Source organism: Salminus brasiliensis, chromosome 2 (genome assembly GCF_030463535.1).
Source record: "Salminus brasiliensis chromosome 2, fSalBra1.hap2, whole genome shotgun sequence".
Classification (NCBI taxonomy): Eukaryota; Metazoa; Chordata; class Actinopteri; order Characiformes; family Bryconidae; genus Salminus; species Salminus brasiliensis.
Window position 1 is genome coordinate 43,264,835 of NC_132879.1, and position 20,639 is coordinate 43,285,473.

Genomic DNA, 20,639 nt, shown 5'->3' on the forward strand with positions numbered 1-20,639 from the left:
GCCTGGCATTCACACCAAAGAGTTCAATCTTTGTCTCATCAGACCAGAGAATTTTGTTTCTCATGGTCTGAGAGTCCTTTAGGTGCCTTTTGGCAAATTCCAGACGGGCTGCCTTGTGCCTTTTACTAAGGAGTGGCTTTCGCCTGGCCACTCTGCCATACAGGCCTGATTGGTGGATTGCTGCAGAGATGGTTGTCCTTCTGCAAGGTTCTCCTCTCTCCACGGAGGAACGCTGGAGCTCTGACAGAGTGACCCTCTGGTTCTTGGTCACCTCCCTGACCAAGGCCCTTCTCCCCCGATCGCTCAATTTAGATGGCCGGCCAGCTCTAGGAAGAGTCCTGGTGGTTCCAAACTTCTTCCATTTACGGATGATGGAGGCCACTGTGGTCATTGGGACCTTCAAAGCAGCAGAAATTTTTCTGTATCCTTCCCCAGATTTGTGCCTCGAGACTATTTTGTCTCGGAGGTCTACAGACAATTCCTTTGACTTCATGCTTGGTGTTTGCGCTCTGACATGCAGTCAACTGTGGGACCTTATATAGACAGGTGTGTGCCTTTCCAAATCATGTCCAATCAACTGGATTTACCACAGGGGGACTCCATTTAAGCTGTAGAAACATCTCAAGGATGATCAGTGGAAACAGGATGCACCTGAGCTCAATTTTGAGCTTCATGGCGAAGGCTGTGAATACTTACGTAAATGTGATTTCTTAGTTTTTTATTTTTAATACATTTTCAGAACTCTCAAGAAAACTTTTTTCACATGGTCATAATGGGGTATTTTGTGTAGAATTTTGAGGAAAGAGATTAATTTAATACAATTTGGAATAAGGCTGTAACCTAACAAAATGTGGAAAAAGTGAAGCGCTGTGAATACTTTCCGGATGCACTGTATAAGATGGACCAACTAGGTAGGAGTGTCTAATAGAGTGGAGTGGACACAGTGTTTAAAAACTCCAGCAGCACTGCTGTGTCTGATACACTCGTACCAGCCCAACACACCACCACCACGCCAGTGTCATTGCAGTGCTGAGAATGATCCACCATCCAAATGCTACCTGCTCTGTGGTGGTCCTGAGCATTGACGAACAGGGTGAAAAGAGGCTAGGAAAGTATGCAGAGAAACCTATTGACAAAATGCTCCTGTATGGTAAATAGAGCTGATGTAATGTTGACCACAATCAGACAATCCATGAAGAAGTTTATAACCTATAGCACAATGGCCAGTATATATATTGTATGAAAATGAAACAGTTCCAGATAGGGATGACTACAGATTACTTACTCTCACTTTACTCTACAGGTGTTTGGCAAGATAGCTCTGAGGGACAACAGCCAGATCAACCGAAACAACAACTTTCAGACCTTCCCACAAGCTGTGCTACTGCTCTTCAGGTCAGCTTTTCTTTCTCAATCAGTTCCTGTTATACCAGTAGAAGAGACCACTGGGTGAATGAGAAAACTCCATCTTCAGAATACAACAAAACCTGTAGTGAAGAAATGATGAAGACATTTGATGATTATTTTACAGCAAGGAAATATGATGATCCGGAATCATAAATGACCTCAATTAATATGTTTAATGAAAGTAGACTTGTAGTTGTGATGACCTAAAACTTTTACCATTGTTGGAAATGTTTTCCCCAGAAAGGTAAAAAGTGCAGAAAAAATGTTGTTTATTGTTGTGCGCTGTTGTTCTCACTGACTTAAACATGCATAGTTTCACATAGTTGCATACAAGAAATACCTGAGGCCACGGGCAGAGCAGGGCTTTTTGGTGTCTGTGTTTCTCTGAATATCATAGACAAACTATTTCTCAGAAGTTCCCTGGCATCTCTGGGAGAACCCTCGGGATTCTGTTCACCACCAACATCCGTATTATCTGAGTAATATAAGAATAAAAAAAAACTAAGATAGAAACCCTTCACCATGTATTGATTTACCATGTGATATAACAGAATATAATAGAATATGTTAGAATATCAGATATTATAATATATGATATTATATTATATATATATTTCAGGCAACACCTATTGTGAATCCATTTTTACGTGTGTTCTTGTGTATCTTTATGCAGGTGTGCAACAGGTGAGGCATGGCAAGAGATCATGCTGGCCTGCTCCCCTAACCGCCCATGTGAAAAGGGCTCTGAAGAGGGTCCTACCAGTGAGGAGTGTGGCAGCCACTTTGCGATTATCTACTTTGTCAGTTTCTACATGCTCTGTGCCTTTCTGGTAAGTAACGTCTTATTACTCCGATCATTTAGTTTTTCCTTCATCTTTAGTCACTGGCACATTTTGATACATTAATATATGAATTAAGCTAATTAGCCATTCATGTAAGACATCTCTCAGGAGCCTGATTCTAACCATGCTTAATGAGTTTCCTTAGGTAATCTATTTTCCGTCTTAACTACATGGACTTGGGTCTCTATTTTCTCGATTTTCACAAAAAAAGATTATCAACCTGTTTGTGGCTGTCATCATGGACAACTTTGACTATTTGACACGTGACTGGTCAATCCTGGGGCCGCATCATCTGGATGAGTTCAAGAGGATATGGGCAGAATACGACCCTGAGGCCAAGTCAGTCATTTTCTGTTTTCTTATTACTTGCTTGCATGTTTTCTACACAGATGGTCTGCCATGCCCAGACCCTGCAGGCTCCCCAACCCTCTAACCTTCTAGCTTTGCTGTCTCAACTGTGTGTTTAGACTGACATGTAAATGTATAATATTGTAGTATATTATTTGGACCTGAAAGCTGACACTAAAGGCTTTTAGGTTTGTCTGCTCCTCAGTTGGTCCATACCACAAGCAATGACCGTAGCGTGTAAACCTTTAAACAAAACATGACTATGTATTGTTGTGTATAAATAAGTAAAGGGCATAAACAGCCTGTGTACTGCTGTAGAAAATATTTCACCACACTTGATTTCCTCTGTTTCTGCACATTTGGTACCCTAAACATATGACATAGCAGAACATGAAGAAATATATAGCAGCTTGTGACTATTTTTAATCAGAAGAATCTCAAATGCTGACTTTATATGAGGTAAGTGAGGCCTGTACTCCCTTAGATATTCATCTGTGACTTGCTGGATGTGTCATTGCTTTGCTCTTGAAGGAATTCTAGTAGGCTGGCCACTGAAATAAGATCTCGGGAAAGATTCACAACTGTTCCAAGTTGAAGATAATGGTTCTCTTTGTGGTTCGCTGGAGTATCAGAGCCTTACCCATGGCTTTGTAACCCTTCCCATATATTTCAAAACCTTTCTTGCATGTCATTTTCATCTGTTGTTCTATTTTTTTTTATCTTGCTTGTTGCTGATCTTTGCAACCTTTTAGTCTTTTTCACATTTATAGAATAGTTCTATTTAAGTGATGTTTAGATTCAACAGGACTGTCAGTTACAGAGACTGAGTGTGTCTAGTTTAACTGATCCCAGTTAAATGTAAGATTTTTGGTTGAATCAATGACTAAGGGGGTGGTTGGATGCAGGGATGACTTTTTTTTGCAATCAACAAAGTTATCATTTAAAACTGTATTTTGTGTTTACTCCGGCTTATATCACATCTTGCATGGCGTTTTGTATGGGGTTTAATTTTAGGTATTATAAAACTTAATTTAGTTATGATAGTGAAAAACAGAAGTGTGGGGTTACATACACGGTCTAATGGGTTAAAGGCTTAAATACACAACACAGGTTTGTCTTTTTCTGTGTGTAAAACCTGCCTAAAGTTGTGTGTGTTGATCATAGGGGAAGGATTAAGCATTTAGATGTGGTAACATTGCTGAGGAGGATTCAGCCACCTCTGGGCTTTGGCAAACTCTGTCCCCACAGAGTGGCCTGCAAGGTATGTACAAAACCTGCCCACCTTTGCATACATACACATACACATATTGTGCACAGCTAAAACTTCACAATGTATGTGTCCAACTTACGTGTGTGTATGTGTGTGTTACTTCCCTACCTCAGCGCCTGGTGTCCATGAACATGCCTCTGAACAGCGATGGTACAGTGATGTTCAATGCTACACTGTTTGCTCTGGTGCGCACAGCCCTACGCATTAAAACCGAAGGTATAAAATGCACTCATTATGATGAGAAGTCCTTTATTATGAAGTTCTTTCACTCCACACTGTATGTTAAAATTTTTGTGGACACGCCTTCCAATAAATGCATTCAGCTACTTTAAGTTGCACCTATTGCTGACACAGATCTGCAAATGCACACACAAACACACAGCTTGTCTAGTCCCTGTAGAGAAGTATTGCCAGTAGAATAACACCCTCTGGAGTAGATAAGCATAAACCTATCAGCACCATGCCTAATGCCAGGCATGGGCTAGAGGGGTATAAAAAACCCCAGCATTGAGCTGTGGAGCAAAATCCTCACTAATGCTCTTGTCAATTAATACAATCATACCCTAACAGCAATGCTTCAAAATCTAGTACAAAAATGCCTTTCCTGGACAGTAGAGACAGTTACTCCACCAAAAGCAGGATACAGTCCTTTTTAATACCCTTAATACATCTCTCAAAGCTTTACCTTTGTGTGTGGCTGTGGGTGTGTGGTGTTAGGTAACCTGGAGCAGGCAAATGAAGAACTGAGGGCCATAGTAAAGAAAATCTGGAAGAGAACAAGTATGAAGTTGCTGGACCAGGTCGTGCCCCCAGCTGGAGGTCAGTAGTGGGTCTAAGTACTACCTGATATTTCATTATTCTGAGTGTATTACTGCATTCCTAATGAATCTTGCGGAAAAGCAGGGTTCAAGTCAAGTCGGGAAAGTACATTGTGCTTCTAACACTATATTTTTGCCAATGGAATGACATCGCTCTTGTTGTGCAGATGCCAGGTCATTTGTCCCACTATTGCAGCCCTGCTTATGAAAATGATAATAAAAAATATATGTAATCATGCAGCCCTAATTACACGTATTGTAAGGTAATTGTGCTAACAGTTTTTCTTTTTTCATTACACTTTCATCTTTAATTGTCCCCCAGGAAATGTATTTATTTTATTTTTGCAATGTTTTACCTCCAACAAAAAGCCAATCAAAGCAACCTGATGAAATGACATGTATGAATAGACTTAATATACATTTATGAGGACTGTGTTAATTCTGGTATCTGGTATCTTTAGATGACGAGGTGACAGTGGGGAAGTTCTATGCCACGTTCCTCATACAGGAATACTTCAGGAAGTTCAAGAAGCGGAAGGAGCAGGGCCTAGTGGCTAAAGTGCCCCCAAAGACTGCTCTGTCACTGCAGGTCTATCAGACACTATTTATACACACATATCTATAGTATCTACAGTGTGTATCGCTACACCTAAAGAATGCTTTACTGGCCCTACAAATATTGACCAGAGACTGTGTTTGTGTTTCAGGCTGGCCTGCGAACGCTGCATGACATGGGCCCAGAGATCAGGAGGGCTATATCTGGGGACTTGACCGTGGAGGAGGAGCTGGAGAAGGCCATGAAGGAGACGGTGTGTGCAGCGTCTGAAGATGATATCTTCAGGGTAAAGGTCTGATACATTTTTCTCTTTTCCTCCCCTTCGCTCAGATCAGACCATCGCTTCTGCTGCTGGAGCTTCCTGACTGATTTGGTGAACCATTGCACCTGCAATTGCTCCTGCACCTCACAGCCAGATTTGTTTTATCAGCATTTTTTGTTCGCTTTCCAGCATATTACTTTTACTCAGGATTACAATAACTGGCAGATGTGAAGCCCTGTCAGTCCACCAGTTTCCGCATCCCACCTAGCCCACGTCCACCCATGTGAGCCTCACATGAGCATTGGTTGGATGGGAATGCTGTAGTGCTGTAGTGCTCACCTGGCATGCAAGCGATAATTGTTTGTCTAATTTTACATTATCTAAGCCTAGTGTCCAGCTAGCCAGGCGGCACCTTTGAATATATTGTATTGTCTTTCTTATTCGGGAAGTTCAGTCTTCTATCAATAATGCAGCCTGAAAAAATAACATTTAAACTGGTACTGATGTAGTTGACAAGGAAACTTGTTTAAAACAAATGTAGCAATGGTTCATATTTCATTTTGGCTGGAGTGTCCATTTCAGGTGGTCTATTCTAACTATTAGAAATCTCAGATTAATACAGTGATACAGGTCTAGTACACTAGTACATTTATTATGCTTTTGCCACTTGCCATGTAGCATTGCATTATAATTATGGGCATGAGTAATGTACTATTAATGAAAAGTTGTAAATATGGTATGTAAACCTGTACAATATGAATGCATTGTAAAATGTGTTCTGATGACTACAATGCTGGTGAATCTAGTATATTAGGTTACTGTATTTGTAAGACTACAATATTTTTTAAAAGGTGAATTTTATGTGTAAGAAATATTATAGGATGAGAAATATTATATGTGACCAGATTGATACAGAGCTGTAAATGGTTCATAATGATTTGTATTCCAAAAGTGAAAGACAGAAACCTGTAGTTTAGTTTAGAGTATTTAGTTTCTGTTTGTATATATACTATACTATACTTCATATGTTATAATATTGAATTGAAGATTAAAGATTGAATGGTATATATATATACGATAAGATAATCCTTTATTAGTCCCGCAGTGGGGAAATTCTCAGTGTCACAGCAGAAAGAGATAGCAAGACACTCAGTTACAAAAATGTAGATAAATAATTTACACTATATACACAATATAAATAAGAATAAAAAAAAGCAATAACTATTATTTACAGCAAATGACTCTTAATTGCACATGGGGGGGAGAATATTGCACATAGTATTTTTGCATTGAGGGATCTCTGTTCTATGAACATGTGTGTGTAGTTAAGTGTGTGTGTGGTATATGTGGTATGTGTGTGTATGTGTATGTAATATTATAATATATTTATTAAATATTTTTTGCAGTTGTACAATTTCAGAAAATTTCAGTTCAATTTCAGATTTTCTTTAACAATGTATTTTTATCTACTGCAGTAAATTTCATTTACATGAATGCATGTTTGCGCTTTGCTCTCATTCATGCTAAAAAGCAAGAGCGACTGAATGTGTGGATCCCTTTATACAGTGTATTTATTATTTTATATGTACGACACAAGTATTTATTTTTTATATCCAATAAGAAAACGGAATGTGACTGTATGAACAAGTGTTGGTGGGCGATGTGTACAGGTTAGTGTATAGTGATCTAGTCTCTCTGTCTGTCTCCAGCGTTCAGGTGGTCTCTTTGGAAATCACGTGAACTATTACCATCAGAGTGACGGCCGCGCCTCCTTCCCTCAGTCCTTTACCACTCAACGGCCACTGCACATCAGCAAGTCAGGCAGCCCCGGAGAGGGAGAGTCCCCATCGCATGAGAAACTGGTGGACTCCACCTTCACCCCAAGCAGCTACTCCTCCTCAGGTTCCAATGCCAACATCAACAATGCCAACAACACAGCCATCGGACACGGCTACCCCAGCCCCTCCATCAGCACTGTGGATGGCCACACCAGACCACTGCTTGCACCTGTATTACTGCCTCACTCTTCATGGTGCTTCCCTAACAAGAGGTATGAAGAAGACAAGGAGCATAAAAAGCTTGCACACAACGTCACCGTGGATTAATATTCACCACGAGTACAAAAGAAAACTAGCACTGATTTTATTTGCCTATAGACCATTATCACACTTCTGCTTTCATTAATGCAGAAGTAGGAATAGTAGCATTAAACGGCTTCTGGTCTGAGACTACTGCCCTTTCCTAAATGCACCCATAATTCAACCAAACACACTTACCAAAGTTTCCACTCCATCTAGCTCCAGCTGAGAAGCTCTGCTTTTATGTCATTTTTATTGAGGCGGCCAATAAAACCAGAGTTAATCTAAACCGTAATGATCTCAGGGCTGATTAAAAATGCTAAACTTGAAGATCAACGTTAATTCATTTAACATTCATTCGAATTGTTTTCAGCAAAGCTTGATTAAAAACCTTGAGGAACAGACCCCTCAGTGCTGTTTCTTAGTGAGAAGTATAATGTCGAAAATTGATGCTGTGTCTGGTGTTCAGGGCGCTCACTTATGTTGCTAAGGTTTAAACCTGCCTAGTCTTTATTCTGTCCATTCAGTGATGTGATGTGGTGTTAACACCATCTAATTGTTAAATAGAACACTGTGGCAGACGTACAGAGTGTTTTGTGTGTTTCTTTTCTAGCCTTTCCTCCATGTTGGAGGGACTTGCGGACATGTTAACTGCCTGATGTTGGCTGTCCTGAAGCCAAATTAAGATTTTTAAAGGAAGGTTGAAAACCAGCAAGCGCTCTGTTATACGGTGCAGGCTGAAGTTTGAGAACGCTGCTGTTTGAAGTCGGATGTGATGACTGTAATAGAGGTTTAGACAGTAAAATTCAAAGCTTTAACTCCCATATGTATTATTAAGGACCCAAGACGTGCATGCTTGTGGTTTGTGGTGATTTTTATAAAGCATAACACATATTATTTACAAAGGAAGCAACACATACCTTACACATTAAATCAATTGAGTTGGTCCTTCTGTATTTGTCCATTTTTATTCAGTCCCTGTTGAGAAGTATTGCCAGTAAAAATAGGACACTCTGGAGCAGATACAAATGAATCTGTTGGAACCATGCCTATTTCCAGGCGTAGGCTAGAAGGGTACGAAGTCCCCAGCACTGTGGAACTGTAGTCTCTGGAATGATGGTGCTCCATCCAGTACTTTTGGGATGATTTGGGGAACTAGGGATGAGGTGTGGTGGTAATTATCCAACATCCTGACCTCACTAAAGTTCTTGTTGCTGTTTGACTGCAATCAAATCCACAGCATCAATTACACAAATGCTCCACAATCTAGTCGAAAGTGGACATTAGAGACAGTTAAAACTCTATTTTTGATACCATTGATTTCAGAAGAAACAATGAATGAGCAGGTGTCCCAGTACTTTTGTTTATATAGTGTAAGTGTTTATGTAGTTTGCTGCATTTTGTGGTTATACCGCTGTGTGCTAGCAAGGCTAGTCCTGCTAATAGCAATAGACACAGTATGTCTATTCAATATTTCACACTGAACTAAACCACTAATCTATGCAGGGCAGCTCAGTAGCATGGTCCCACTGTTCAGTTTCTCCACATTAAAAAAGTAAGGAATGAGCATGAAGAGAAAGTTGGAACTTACAGAGAAGACAAATTAAAAACACATGTATGTATTTCGAGATCCATGTGTTATACTGGATCATGCAACTTGATGATAGTTAAACTGAGTAAAGTTTAAAAATGAAACCAAGAAATAATTTTTACTGACTTTTTAATTTTTTTGTTTATAATGTGTGGTCATCTTTGTCTTCTTTTGTGTCTGTTCAGCTCTGACTCGAGTGACAGCTGCCTCCCAATAATCCGGCGGGAGGAGGTGTCTGCAGATGAAACATATGATGAGATGTTCAAAGAGAGAGAGTGCCATCGCGAGCAGAACATGCTGTCTACTGAAATGTAACACATTTTCTTATTTCCGTTATTTCAGCGATAAAATCTTAATTAAACATATATTCATATATTTCATATAGAATTTATTGTCATATATTCATAATATATGTCCAGTAGGCAGCAGCTATATATCAATACTGTATAGGGCTAGCTGAAATCACAGTGTATAGTAAAGTGAATTTCAGTGTTTCCTGTTTGATGCTAGCAGCCGCAGCATAATGTGTAAAACATAGCCTAGCAAGCAGTACTATACTTATATGGTTTGAGACTATTCATCAAACCGTGTTATACCTCTGTGGTACCAAAAACTCATTATGCTCATTAAATGTATTATATTTTATATTACAATTTCAATGTGGCTTAAAAAATACTAAGAATACTAACACAAGTATAATGAATGAACATTCAAATATTTTATGGGCCAGACTAATGTGTTTGTGTGTGTGTGTGCATAACAGGTTGGCATTGCAAGATGAAGAGTGTAAGCAGCTAGCTGAGATAGAGGAAGCAGATGTGGGTGAAGACAGAAGACCATGGCAGTCTCCCCGACGAGCTTTTCTTTGTCCTACTGCACTGGGTAAGAATAATGAATACACAAAGATGCACACACAGAACACCTTCAATAATTAAAACAATGAATAAAACATTCTTTTCCACACACAGGCCGACGATCTTCCTTTCATCTCGAGTGTCTGAGGAGACAGACAAGAACCGATTCCTCTCAGAAGACAGCAGTACCCCTGCACCTAGTCCACCACCAGGTGAGAAATACTAAACATGAATATTCACTCATTCATAAAACTGATTTCTGGAAATGACCATACAACAATTGTATGAGGCCAGTTGTATTAACAGGGCATGAAGATTTCCTTACTAAAAAAACACCTAGACAGTAGTTATGGATTTGCTCCTGAGCTCCCCCTACAGGTGTGGAGTGTAATTCTCTTTTACTTCTCTGTGGCTAATTCTAATCGCTCTCTCAGCCCCCAAACCCCTCCATTTTGGTACATTTCTGCATTTTTGTCAGTCAGATGGCTCTTTCTTTTCATAGAACGCAGTTCTTTGCCACTTGAGATTCCAAGACAATCACCGAAGACAGAAGGCGTGGCCTGGGAGGCTAGTGTCTCCACAAACTATTTTCCAGCTCAATTATTTTAAATGAGACCCAGCCACATCTGTCTTAGTTGAGGATATTTCTGCACAAAGTGAGAACATCTGGCAAGTTGCTGCTAAAGCCATTGGCCAGACATTTCTAGCATAAGCTATGTCAGCACAGGCACATTCTGTAGCTAAATGCGTCCTGTAACCAAGTTGGAATCCTTTCATTCTCACAGTATTGTAGTAGGTTGGACAACAAATCTGTTATCAATTTGATTATGGGCCAGGTTACCACAAGGAAGAGCAGAGTAAATGTCTTGATATATATATCAAGACATTTTTTATATAATGTATATATATATATATATATATATATATATATATATATATATATATATATATATAATACATTCATTGGCAACAATCCTTGTTAATGCAATTGGCCAAATTGTCAAATAGTAACTTCACTGGGATTTTCATCTCTTTTCCCTCACACACATACACACAGGCGCTGGCTGTAGCAGGGTTGAGTCCCTTGCTGAGAAGGAGTCATTCTCCTACCCTGTTCACTCGTCTGTGTTCCACACCTCCTGCCAGTCCAGGTGGGCTGTGCGATCAGCCTGTACCGTCACTGCGGCTGGAAGGAACCGGGTCCTATGAGAAGCTCAACAGCAGCCTACCGTCAGTTAACTGTGGCACGTGCCGCAGCGACAGCAACGGCAATGACACCAGGAGCTCGCGGAGAGCACTGCGTCCGGTCTCTCTAACAGTGCCCTCTGTAACATGCAAAGAGACGGGCTTACTCTCACATGGCAGCGCTGGCAGTCTTGTGGAAGCGGTGAGGAAAACATACTAATTACATCAATTAACCTCAGTATATGATGCAATGAGTGTCAGGCTATTACAGGTCCTTGTTGCTAACATGTCACTAAAGCGTAATTGTGAAGGATGTAGTACATCCGTCCTCTAAAGCACATGAACCTGAGTGTGTCCATTGCCAACTCTCTCCACCTCACCCACTTATGACTGGTGTAGTGCTGCTCTGGACTGCCTCAGCTACACAGTGCTACCCCGTGCTCATTGCACCATGCGCTAGTGCTGGCTTTTGCAAGGAGGGGTGCTTCACTTGAATAGTCCTATTCACACTACTCCACTGTTGGTGCAGGGTTGGTAAGGGGTGCTCTATCTGAAATTCATATGACTGCAGCAACGCTAGACATCTCTTCATTTGGACTGCAGAAGAGGGTTAATGAGCTGGTGCATGAGGGCAGCTAGTGTTTAGCACTAGTGCAACCATTTTTAAGCACGTTTCTCCGTGTTAGTACCAGTCCGGCCAGCGGGTCCCCCCACGAGATGGACTCGTGCCTGTCTGACACTATTAATATCACCACTATTAACTTTCTGTTGTATCTGCTTTGGTAATTTTTATCATTAATGTTTAAAACAGTCTGGCCAGAGGAGGATGGGTCCCCCTTGTAAGTCTTGGTTCCTCCCAAGGTTTCTTCCTCCAGCTCTGAGGGAGTTTTTCCTTGCCACTGTCGCCGTTGGCTTGCTCACGGGGGTCTTTGACGCTTCATGTTATTCCTTCTTTCTTCTCTGTCTCTGTTCTTTATTAAGTACTAATTATGTAAAGCTGCTTTGTGACGACAACAGTTGTAAAAAGCGCTATACAAATAAATTTGACTTGACTTGACTTGACTTAGTAGGGCTAGTAGGGCTATCCTAACTGATAGTATTATGATGGCATACCTTTAATCTGCTGTCTAGAATTAGTTTCTCCAGCCGTGGTTCCTCCGTTCAGTTTAAAAAGGTTACTTAATGTCTGATCTAGGAAGCTAAGGCTGGCTAAGAATTGGATGGGAGATTTTCGAGGAAAAAACAGCTTGCATTCCAAAGCATAGAACAAACAGGCTGTATCTGTAAATCTCTATAGTGTGATGGTAATATGTACTATGCAAGCAGCAAGCATCTAGCCACACATTTGAAGCAAATGAACCCATAATAGCCTGATACTCCTAACTGCATGAGTGATAATTGCTGCCAACCGATGAGGGCTGCAACAACTGTAGTAAAATGCCACTCTCTCTCTCACTCTCCCTGCACAGGTGTTGATATCCGAGGGACTGGGTTGCTATGCACAGGACCCCTCCTTCATTGCGGTGGCCAAGCAGGAGCTTGCAGATGCATGCGACATGACAATGGAGGAGATGGAGAACGCGGCAGATAACATACTCAATGCCAATGGACCTCCCAGCCCTAACGGCAACCTTCTGCCCTATATGCACTGCAGGGATGCTGGGATCCAGGAACCGCTGCGGAGCAACAGCCAGGGGCTGTCCCGAGCCGGGGACAGCGAGGAGCTGCTGAGGAGCGGCCTGGAGGACAACGAGAAGGGGGCAGGGGGGCTGCGGGCAGCTGGGGGGAGTCAAAGGAACAGCGGGCTGATGGAGGACGAGGACATGGAGTGCGTGACCAGCTTGTAGGGATAACATCAGCACGGAGGACTTCCTCTGTTTCACCCCACTCTTGTTCTCGCATCGGTTTCCTCGCTGTGTTCCGAGGACACTGGCGGCCTCTAGTCAGAACAGTCTCTTTCGAACCTGTATTTATTGTAGGAGTATAATGCAATTTGACTTAGCTGAAACCTTTTCTTTTTTTTTTCTTTGTTTTTTTAAGGTGTGAATGGCTGTGAGCAAATGTGTGCGCATGTCCGTGGGCGTGTGAATGCGAGAGTGAAAGGGAGAGAAAGTATCTAAAGTGCCTCACAGTTCTTAGAACTTTGACTGAGAGATAGAAGTAAAGATGCAAAGACAAAAAAAGACTTCAACACAGATAAAAAAGTAGAACTCTACTTTGTCATACCCTTTTTTTCCCTCATTTCTTGTTGCTTCATCGTTAAGGTGTCATCAGCAGCAAAAGGCCGCCTGTGAGGGCTCAGTGGGGACTGTGCGAGTTCATGCTGGTCCGTCTTCAGCCGAGAAGACGCCGCGGAGCAGAAGCAGCTTCTCGCTCCTTTCCTCTCCTCTTGCTTGCGTTCTTCGGCGTGCAGAGCGGTTCGCTGGCAGGCTGTTCTCGGGTGTCCTCCGCCAGGCTGTCGACGTGGGTTTAAAGGGGTTCTTTGTTTTTTTTCACGTGCAAGCACTGGGAGGAGAAGCGCACAACAGAGAGACTATAAAGTGCAGGAGTTAAAAGCCTTGTGCAGCTGTGCGACAAGTCTCCTCTCTTCTTCCTCTGTTCAGCTGACCACTAGGAGGAGGCCTGCATCCCAGCCCACCATATACCTCGACTTGTCCATTATTTTACTTTTTCAGTGATTATTTTTCTTGCTCCTTTAATGATTTGGCATTGCTTTCTGGATTCTTTGTGACTCCTCGTTTTCATGTGTAGGCCAGTTTTCGAGCTCACCCTGGGGTGTGTTTCTGAGAACGGGAGGAGATAAGCTCGAAGGTAACCTGGAGTTCTCTCCTAAAACAGCTCCTCCGTCTGTCGCTGTTTCATTCTCTCTCTCTTGTTCGGTGGGAGGAGGGATTTCACGGGGCTGGGGAACGGCCCAGGCCGTGAAACGGTTGTGTCGGCGCATGCTGTATTTGATGACGTTCAGTAATTTCAGCATTAAAGATCAACATTCATTTCTTTTCTGTAATTTATCCTGATTTGCAAAAAGACAGGGGGGTGGGTACTGCCTGTACCCTGGCCCACTCTCTATCGCCCCCTGTTTTTCTTTTTGTTGTTTTTTTTTCCTAAGGGGAGTTAAGATGTTTAATATCCTAAACGCATAGCATGGTGGAGTGTCTCTGCTGGGGTTGCACCTCTGACAGATTAACTGTATTTATTTATTTATTTCTCCCAGAGAGAGGACGCGCGCGCATGTGTGTGTGTGTGTGTGTGCTCAGTGGGGATGCTCTCTATTGTTGCGTTCAGGTAATCTATAAGGTAGCAGAAGCGCGCCGATGTGCAGCGGCCTGCTTAGGCAAAGGTACCGAAGGCAGACATGCTTCCAAGGCTTTCGTTCTTATTGCTGCTCTTGTGCTGGTCGACTGATATGGTCCGAAGAGTCAAACTACTGAAGTAGCCGGACGGCTCAAACTGCCAAAACGCTTTTTATTTGAAACGGTGTGACTTTCACAGTTTAACTGTCATCGCAGTTAACGTAGACCACTAAAAAATAAAAAACAATTAAAAAAAAAAAAAAAGATCCTCTCCCGAAAGCAGGGAGAGAATACTGCTAAACTAATCATGACGTTTAAAAAGGTGCACTTTGGGGAGAGATAGGAGAGAGGAGGAAAAAAAACATTTATTTATTCAGGGACATCTGGGTAGCCTATCATTTAAGACACTCTTTCTAATGTAGTTTACACAGGGCTAAATATATCATCATTAAAGTCACGATTAGATTACATTATTATGATTATGGTTATTATTATTATTATTGTTATTATGATTCTGATTATTGTTGTTGTTGCTGTTGTCTGAACTATTTTTGCTTGGTTTAGCAGTGTATGCATGCATTCATACAATCACACAAGACACATACTCAGAGAGGAAGACTTTAGCGAACTATTATGCAAATAAGGTGTTCAAATGCTCTAGGTTATATTATTACGTGAGCCTAATGTGTGGTAAGGAGTGCGGGGTGTCCTCCCATTCTGTATAGTGCCAGAACGACACGTGCGCTTCTGAAGACTTTTCAATTTGACCATGTACGAACTGATAGCATACCTTAGCTGATTCTTTATTAATTCCATTCTTTACCAATGGGATAAAGAACGTTATGTCACTGCTTTGCAGACTGGGATATTGCTAACTTATAGCTTTTGGTAAGTGAGTTAAGCGTCAGTCTTTTAGTTGGTTTCTTCTTTTTTTTTCTTCCCTGCTTTTGTTTCCTCCTTAGCCGAGATGTTTGTTGCAATACTGTGTGTGAGTGTGTGAGTATTTGCTTCTTTATACCAGGCTTCTCAAACTGAACATTTCTCAATCGAACATTTAGTCCCTTTCCAAGGTTCCGTCTTGCAAGTTTAGACCACCTGTTGAAAGTGGATGAATGTCCTGTTGTCCACTCTTAGAGGAAAAAAGTAAATAGCTTTCGGAAAAGACCTGAAAAGACATGTAGCTGAATCTGTACCCTCTCGTCCTGAAAGCCACCACATCAGTTCCCCCTTCCGAGCATTAGTTTTCTCTTTCACACAATGTGCCAATGTGTTACGCGAGGCTGCAACTGGCCCTGCGTTTTTCTTCTAGGCCACGACTGTGCGTAGAAAATGAGAGAGAGAGAGAGAGAGAGAGAGAGAGAGAGTGCGCGTGTGGTTCGTGGCCCATGTGTGTGCAGTATATGCAGAATGCACAGATGATTATGTGGATGTGTGCCTGCATACCACAAGATATGCAAAAACAATGCAATAACAACTATGACTGTATACTAGAATCTAAAAAAAGAGATATAGCTGTAAAAAAAAAAAAGATAAAGAGATAATATATTCACAATCGTTGTGTATTAAGTTACAGATCTTTAAATTGAAGAAACCTGTTATACTTGAAATCAGGTGCATTTCAGTATTTTCAGTAAAACTATATAAATATATAAATATATATATATATATAGATATATTGTGCCAGGTTTGGTTTATTGGTCTATTTCTTCTGTTCTTTCTATCTCTCTCTCTCTCTCTCTTTCTCGTTCTCTTTCTTTTCTCTCTCTCTCTTTCTAGTTTATTTACTTCAGTTGATTTTGATTCCTAGGTGCACACCTCTGCATGAAGTTAATTTTAGCATCTCGGTGTGCCAAACGGCTTTTCTATTTTCATATTTCCTTTTTTTCAACATGAGAAGAAGTTGTGATTGCTGATGGAGCAGATAAATGTTTTATTTTTTATTCCAAGTCAAATAGTGTAAATAAGGACAGAGGACCATGTGTTGCTGTTATAGAAAGCACTATAGGATGTACGTGGCGTAAGCTGATTTTGCATATCTTGTGTTCATCCAGTTCATCCAGTTGAAAAGTGGCTGTATATAAACTGAGACCAGCATTCTCTGTCTTTTTCACCTTTATGTTCATAAGTAAACCTCCCCCTTTACTTCTTCTTATTTTTTTCTTTCTCTTCTTCAACTCTTGGGCTAACTGAGCAGTATTATCAGTGAATATATATATATATATATATATATATATATATATATATATATATATATATATATATCACTGTCAAACAAAAACCTACTCCAAAACAGCAATTTTACAGGAGAAAGAAAATACCTTACTTACTTTCAATGGAGATTAATGTAACAAGATTACAAGTCATTTTGGAGCATTTCTATTAAGTAAACTTAATCCCATTCATAATTGAACTTGGACACAATATAATAAATAACTGCCAGATTCACGTTATGTTACAAAATGAAATTATGTTTTTTTCATGCGACCATATACATATGTATATATGCAGCAGTAAAAAATTAAGAGACCACCCTACATCATCAGTATCTCTGGTTTTACCATTTATAGGCAATGTGTTTAGAGAAACTAACATGTGTGCTGTATTTCATAAACCATAAAATTTCCCCTAAATTCCAAATACAAAATATTACTATGATAACTAGAATTTATTTGCAGAAAGGACAACTGCTCAAATCATGCAAAAAACTATTATAATTATAATTATAATTATAATGCAAAAAAAACGAAAATATTTGAACTTTGAGAGCATTCAAAAATCACTATGGTGAAATCACAGCGTTCATGTCTTGGCAGGCTCTCCACTAGTCACATAATGTTGGGTGACTTTATGCCGTTCATAGTCTGCAAATTCAGGTAACTCAGTTTGAGTTTTGTTTGATGAAATGCCTGGAATGAAATGGCTGCCATACACATAGAGATGCAAATTTAAGAAAAGAAATTGGTGGTCTCTTATTTTTTTCCAGAGCTGTATATATATATATATATATATATAATTTCTTTTTTTTTTTTTTTCCCAAATACACACACACTGATTACAGTAAGAAGATCTATAAAAAGAAAGGCAGTCACAGCAAAATGTATGAATGAAAGTGTACAGAATTGTAGATTATGGAATTCATTAAGTGCAGTAGAACCTACTCTTTGAACTCTGGCCCTGTTCTGCTCTTTCAGGGGATGAGGTATTGACAGATGTTAGAAACTCTGAGTTCAGTACTCAGTTTGCTTCGTTCACTTCAACATGTACACACACAAACACACACACACATATACGTTTCACCTCACATTCTTACCCAAGCCATATATATATATATATATATATATATATATATATATATATATATATATATATATATATATACATTAAAACATACCCACTCTAATTGTTCTTTTCAAAATGATCAGAATGACTCTGAAAACCAAATAAAAGCTATGTTTTAAGACTGTTTAGCTTTGCAAGGAATGTAGAAGTTTTTCAGACTTGCTTTGTTTGAATGTTGGCATTGGAAAAAAAAGGCATGCCCCTGTGTGGAAGTATTGGTTGATATTGGATGCTGGACTAGGTTGAGCTAAATGATGCATGTTATGAATCAAACAATCACGTAGCACTTGTGTGTAGTTGAAATGGTAAAAAAAAAACAAAAGGTTTTCATTAACTTGGCTAGCAGACCTATGAGAACCTTTTCCCTTTTACTACACATGCAGAAGTTCTATTTTTACATAATTTCACATGCATAAAATCGAGTAAAAGAAAGTCCATCAGTGTTTATTTTGTTTTTGTATTTATTTTTTTGGTGTACATTCATTTCAGAGATGCACACTGACACCGGAATGATATTAAGATGAGCAGATAATTGTGTAAAAATGATCAGCACTGGGCCGACATTCAGATTTGACTGATTTTTCAGGATGTGTTGATTGTACTCCGGAAAAGTGGAATGTTTAGAAGATATCAGTATTTTATTTTATTTTTTATTTGTATTACTGCATGTTGTGTCCATTTTATAACTACAGTACCAGTAAAAAGTTTGGACACACCTGGTTGAATGTGTGCTAACCATCATCTTAAAAACTGATCTAAATGGACCATGGGGGCACATGGGTATCTACCGTAGTAAGGACGTCATTGCTGGGGGGGAGTTGATTTTCCTGAACTGAAAGGAAATGGTTTGGTCATATAGGCCATTGAGGCAATGTATTGGTCTTGATAAATGGGTAAATATGTATTTAATAATGTACATTACCATACTGTAGTTGCATGGTTTGAGAGGTATTTCCACCCACACACATACACACTGCCCCAGTCCTACAGCTTAGGCCTACTTGACCTACCCCCCGCCCCCCACTCCCCAGCTGCAACATCCTAACTGCAGTGGATACCCAATGTCCTCTTTTTTGATAACAGAAATATGGTCACCCTATCATTTGGATCAGATGTCAAACTTTTGACTGGTATTCTATGTACAATGGAGTCCAAAAGTCTAGGACTTTCATTTAAAGCTGGAAAATAAACAACAGAAAGTTTTAGAATTTTGAAAAATTATATTAAATAGAACTATTTAAAATTCTGCTTCATTTCTTGGTAAATGTTTAAATGTAAGCAAATGTGGGACACTAACCACGTTAACACCTGTGTTTAGCTATTTCTCTTCCTTTGAAGCTGGTGTTCAGGTTCAGGTGATTCTCAGGTAGATCTGATCTGCTCATCAAACCTGTGGAGTTCAAGCAGCTCGAGTGCACGCTGTCATTAAAGAATAAGAGGGACACACCACCATATACTAAGAACTTCTGAAATTCAAGTTCACATTTTACAATTTAAAACATTTTTTTAAGTTTTTCCAACGAAGAACAAGCTATTAAATTTAGACAGGACTGCAGCACAGAAGCATTTTCTACTAGCGGTTCTCAGACCTTTAGACCCCAATGTATAAGCAGGCATCGATCCATACATACATATTTCTACATGATATATATTGGATATTGGCCCAGAATTCCCATATAGTAGTGTTAACGGAGGTGAATGTCTACAGTAGGTCAAACCTCGCCTTTAACTAACATCCCAGCTAGTTATATCACTTTAGTATAATACAAAATAACTATTTTAATAAACAATTTCATTAAAAGCTTTCTAAAAATACATCTCCATGAAATTCAGTACTGGCAGATGAAATGTAACCAACACTAGACATCACCTTAAGCATACTAATATCTGAATCAGCAGTACTATTTTTATATTGAGCCACTAAACTTGTCAGGGATGACATTAAAGAGAGTTAAAGATCTTCGATGAAGGAATTGGGGAGATCTAGTGATTTAAATTTTGTGGATTGTGTAGTTTCTGTGTTATTTCACGATCAGTAGTGGATTTGTGCTTTAAAGAGGTCGTGTTACGATTGCAAAGGCATGAAGAGAAATGTCTCTGAGACTGAAGGGAATGTATTAACACTTTGAATTCAATGGTGAGGATATTTAAAATCTTTGTTATGTATTTCCTTGAATCAGTGACGTAGCTGTCTCTGCATCTCAGAGCTGTGCTACTTATTTATTTAACTATGTAAAGATCCTAAAGAGAGATTTCTAAGGGTTTAGCTTTGGAGAGGTAGCGGTATTTATGTGTAATGCGTCTGCAGGACGCTGCAGCACGGCTCAGAGTGTTATTATATACAAAAGGTCTTGATTCGCTTGAAAACACAAGCTATTTTTTTATTAGTGCGCTGGGCAGCAGGAGCATGAATGTATGGTCATTTAGAATAGAATCTCTTGTTTTTGCTTTATTATTGAGATTTTTCTGACCAGATTACCTTGGACTTCAATTTTTTTGGATCTTGTAGAAAAGAAGAAGAGTATTTTCTGTCTAAGATGGCCACAGATGAGCAGTGTATAGAAAGTATAATGATATAAAAGGAGGTTTATATTAGATAGGGGGATGTGGAATGTATGCAAGTTTCAAATCCTTGAAATTTCTCCAGTGAGAGCTACAAACCAACCAAGTGTTGGATAAATAAGGTACGTCACGTAAAAGGCCGGACAGGTGCAACCCTCACTGCCCTAGAGTTGAACATTTTGACCTTTATGTAGCACATCTCTCTTAACATCCTCCTTTCAATGACTGTTAATT

General features: G+C 39.8%; 1 protein-coding gene across 4 annotated transcripts in view; it reads left to right on the forward strand.

Annotated features, from left to right (window-relative positions):
* cacna1c (calcium channel, voltage-dependent, L type, alpha 1C subunit) overlaps nucleotides 1-17,856 on the forward strand; it is a 270,161-nt gene extending 252,305 nt beyond the window's left edge. For 2 of the 4 annotated variants that reach the window (XM_072672845.1, XM_072672848.1), the window contains 14 exons: nucleotides 1,304-1,395; nucleotides 2,081-2,237; nucleotides 2,461-2,588; nucleotides 3,762-3,858; nucleotides 3,981-4,083; nucleotides 4,585-4,686; nucleotides 5,147-5,274; nucleotides 5,393-5,533; nucleotides 7,213-7,553; nucleotides 9,358-9,483; nucleotides 9,936-10,054; nucleotides 10,141-10,238; nucleotides 11,084-11,413; nucleotides 12,681-17,856. In XM_072672845.1, the coding sequence (XP_072528946.1) occupies nucleotides 1,304-1,395; nucleotides 2,081-2,237; nucleotides 2,461-2,588; nucleotides 3,762-3,858; nucleotides 3,981-4,083; nucleotides 4,585-4,686; nucleotides 5,147-5,274; nucleotides 5,393-5,533; nucleotides 7,213-7,553; nucleotides 9,358-9,483; nucleotides 9,936-10,054; nucleotides 10,141-10,238; nucleotides 11,084-11,413; nucleotides 12,681-13,058 (2,340 nt within the window). In that variant the 3' untranslated portion in view covers nucleotides 13,059-17,856. The remainder of the gene's footprint in view (nucleotides 1-1,303; nucleotides 1,396-2,080; nucleotides 2,238-2,460; nucleotides 2,589-3,761; nucleotides 3,859-3,980; nucleotides 4,084-4,584; nucleotides 4,687-5,146; nucleotides 5,275-5,392; nucleotides 5,534-7,212; nucleotides 7,554-9,357; nucleotides 9,484-9,935; nucleotides 10,055-10,140; nucleotides 10,239-11,083; nucleotides 11,414-12,680) is intronic. The other 2 variants (XM_072672846.1, XM_072672849.1) reach the window with 1 other exon arrangement.
* Nucleotides 17,857-20,639: the final 2,783 nt, after the last annotated feature.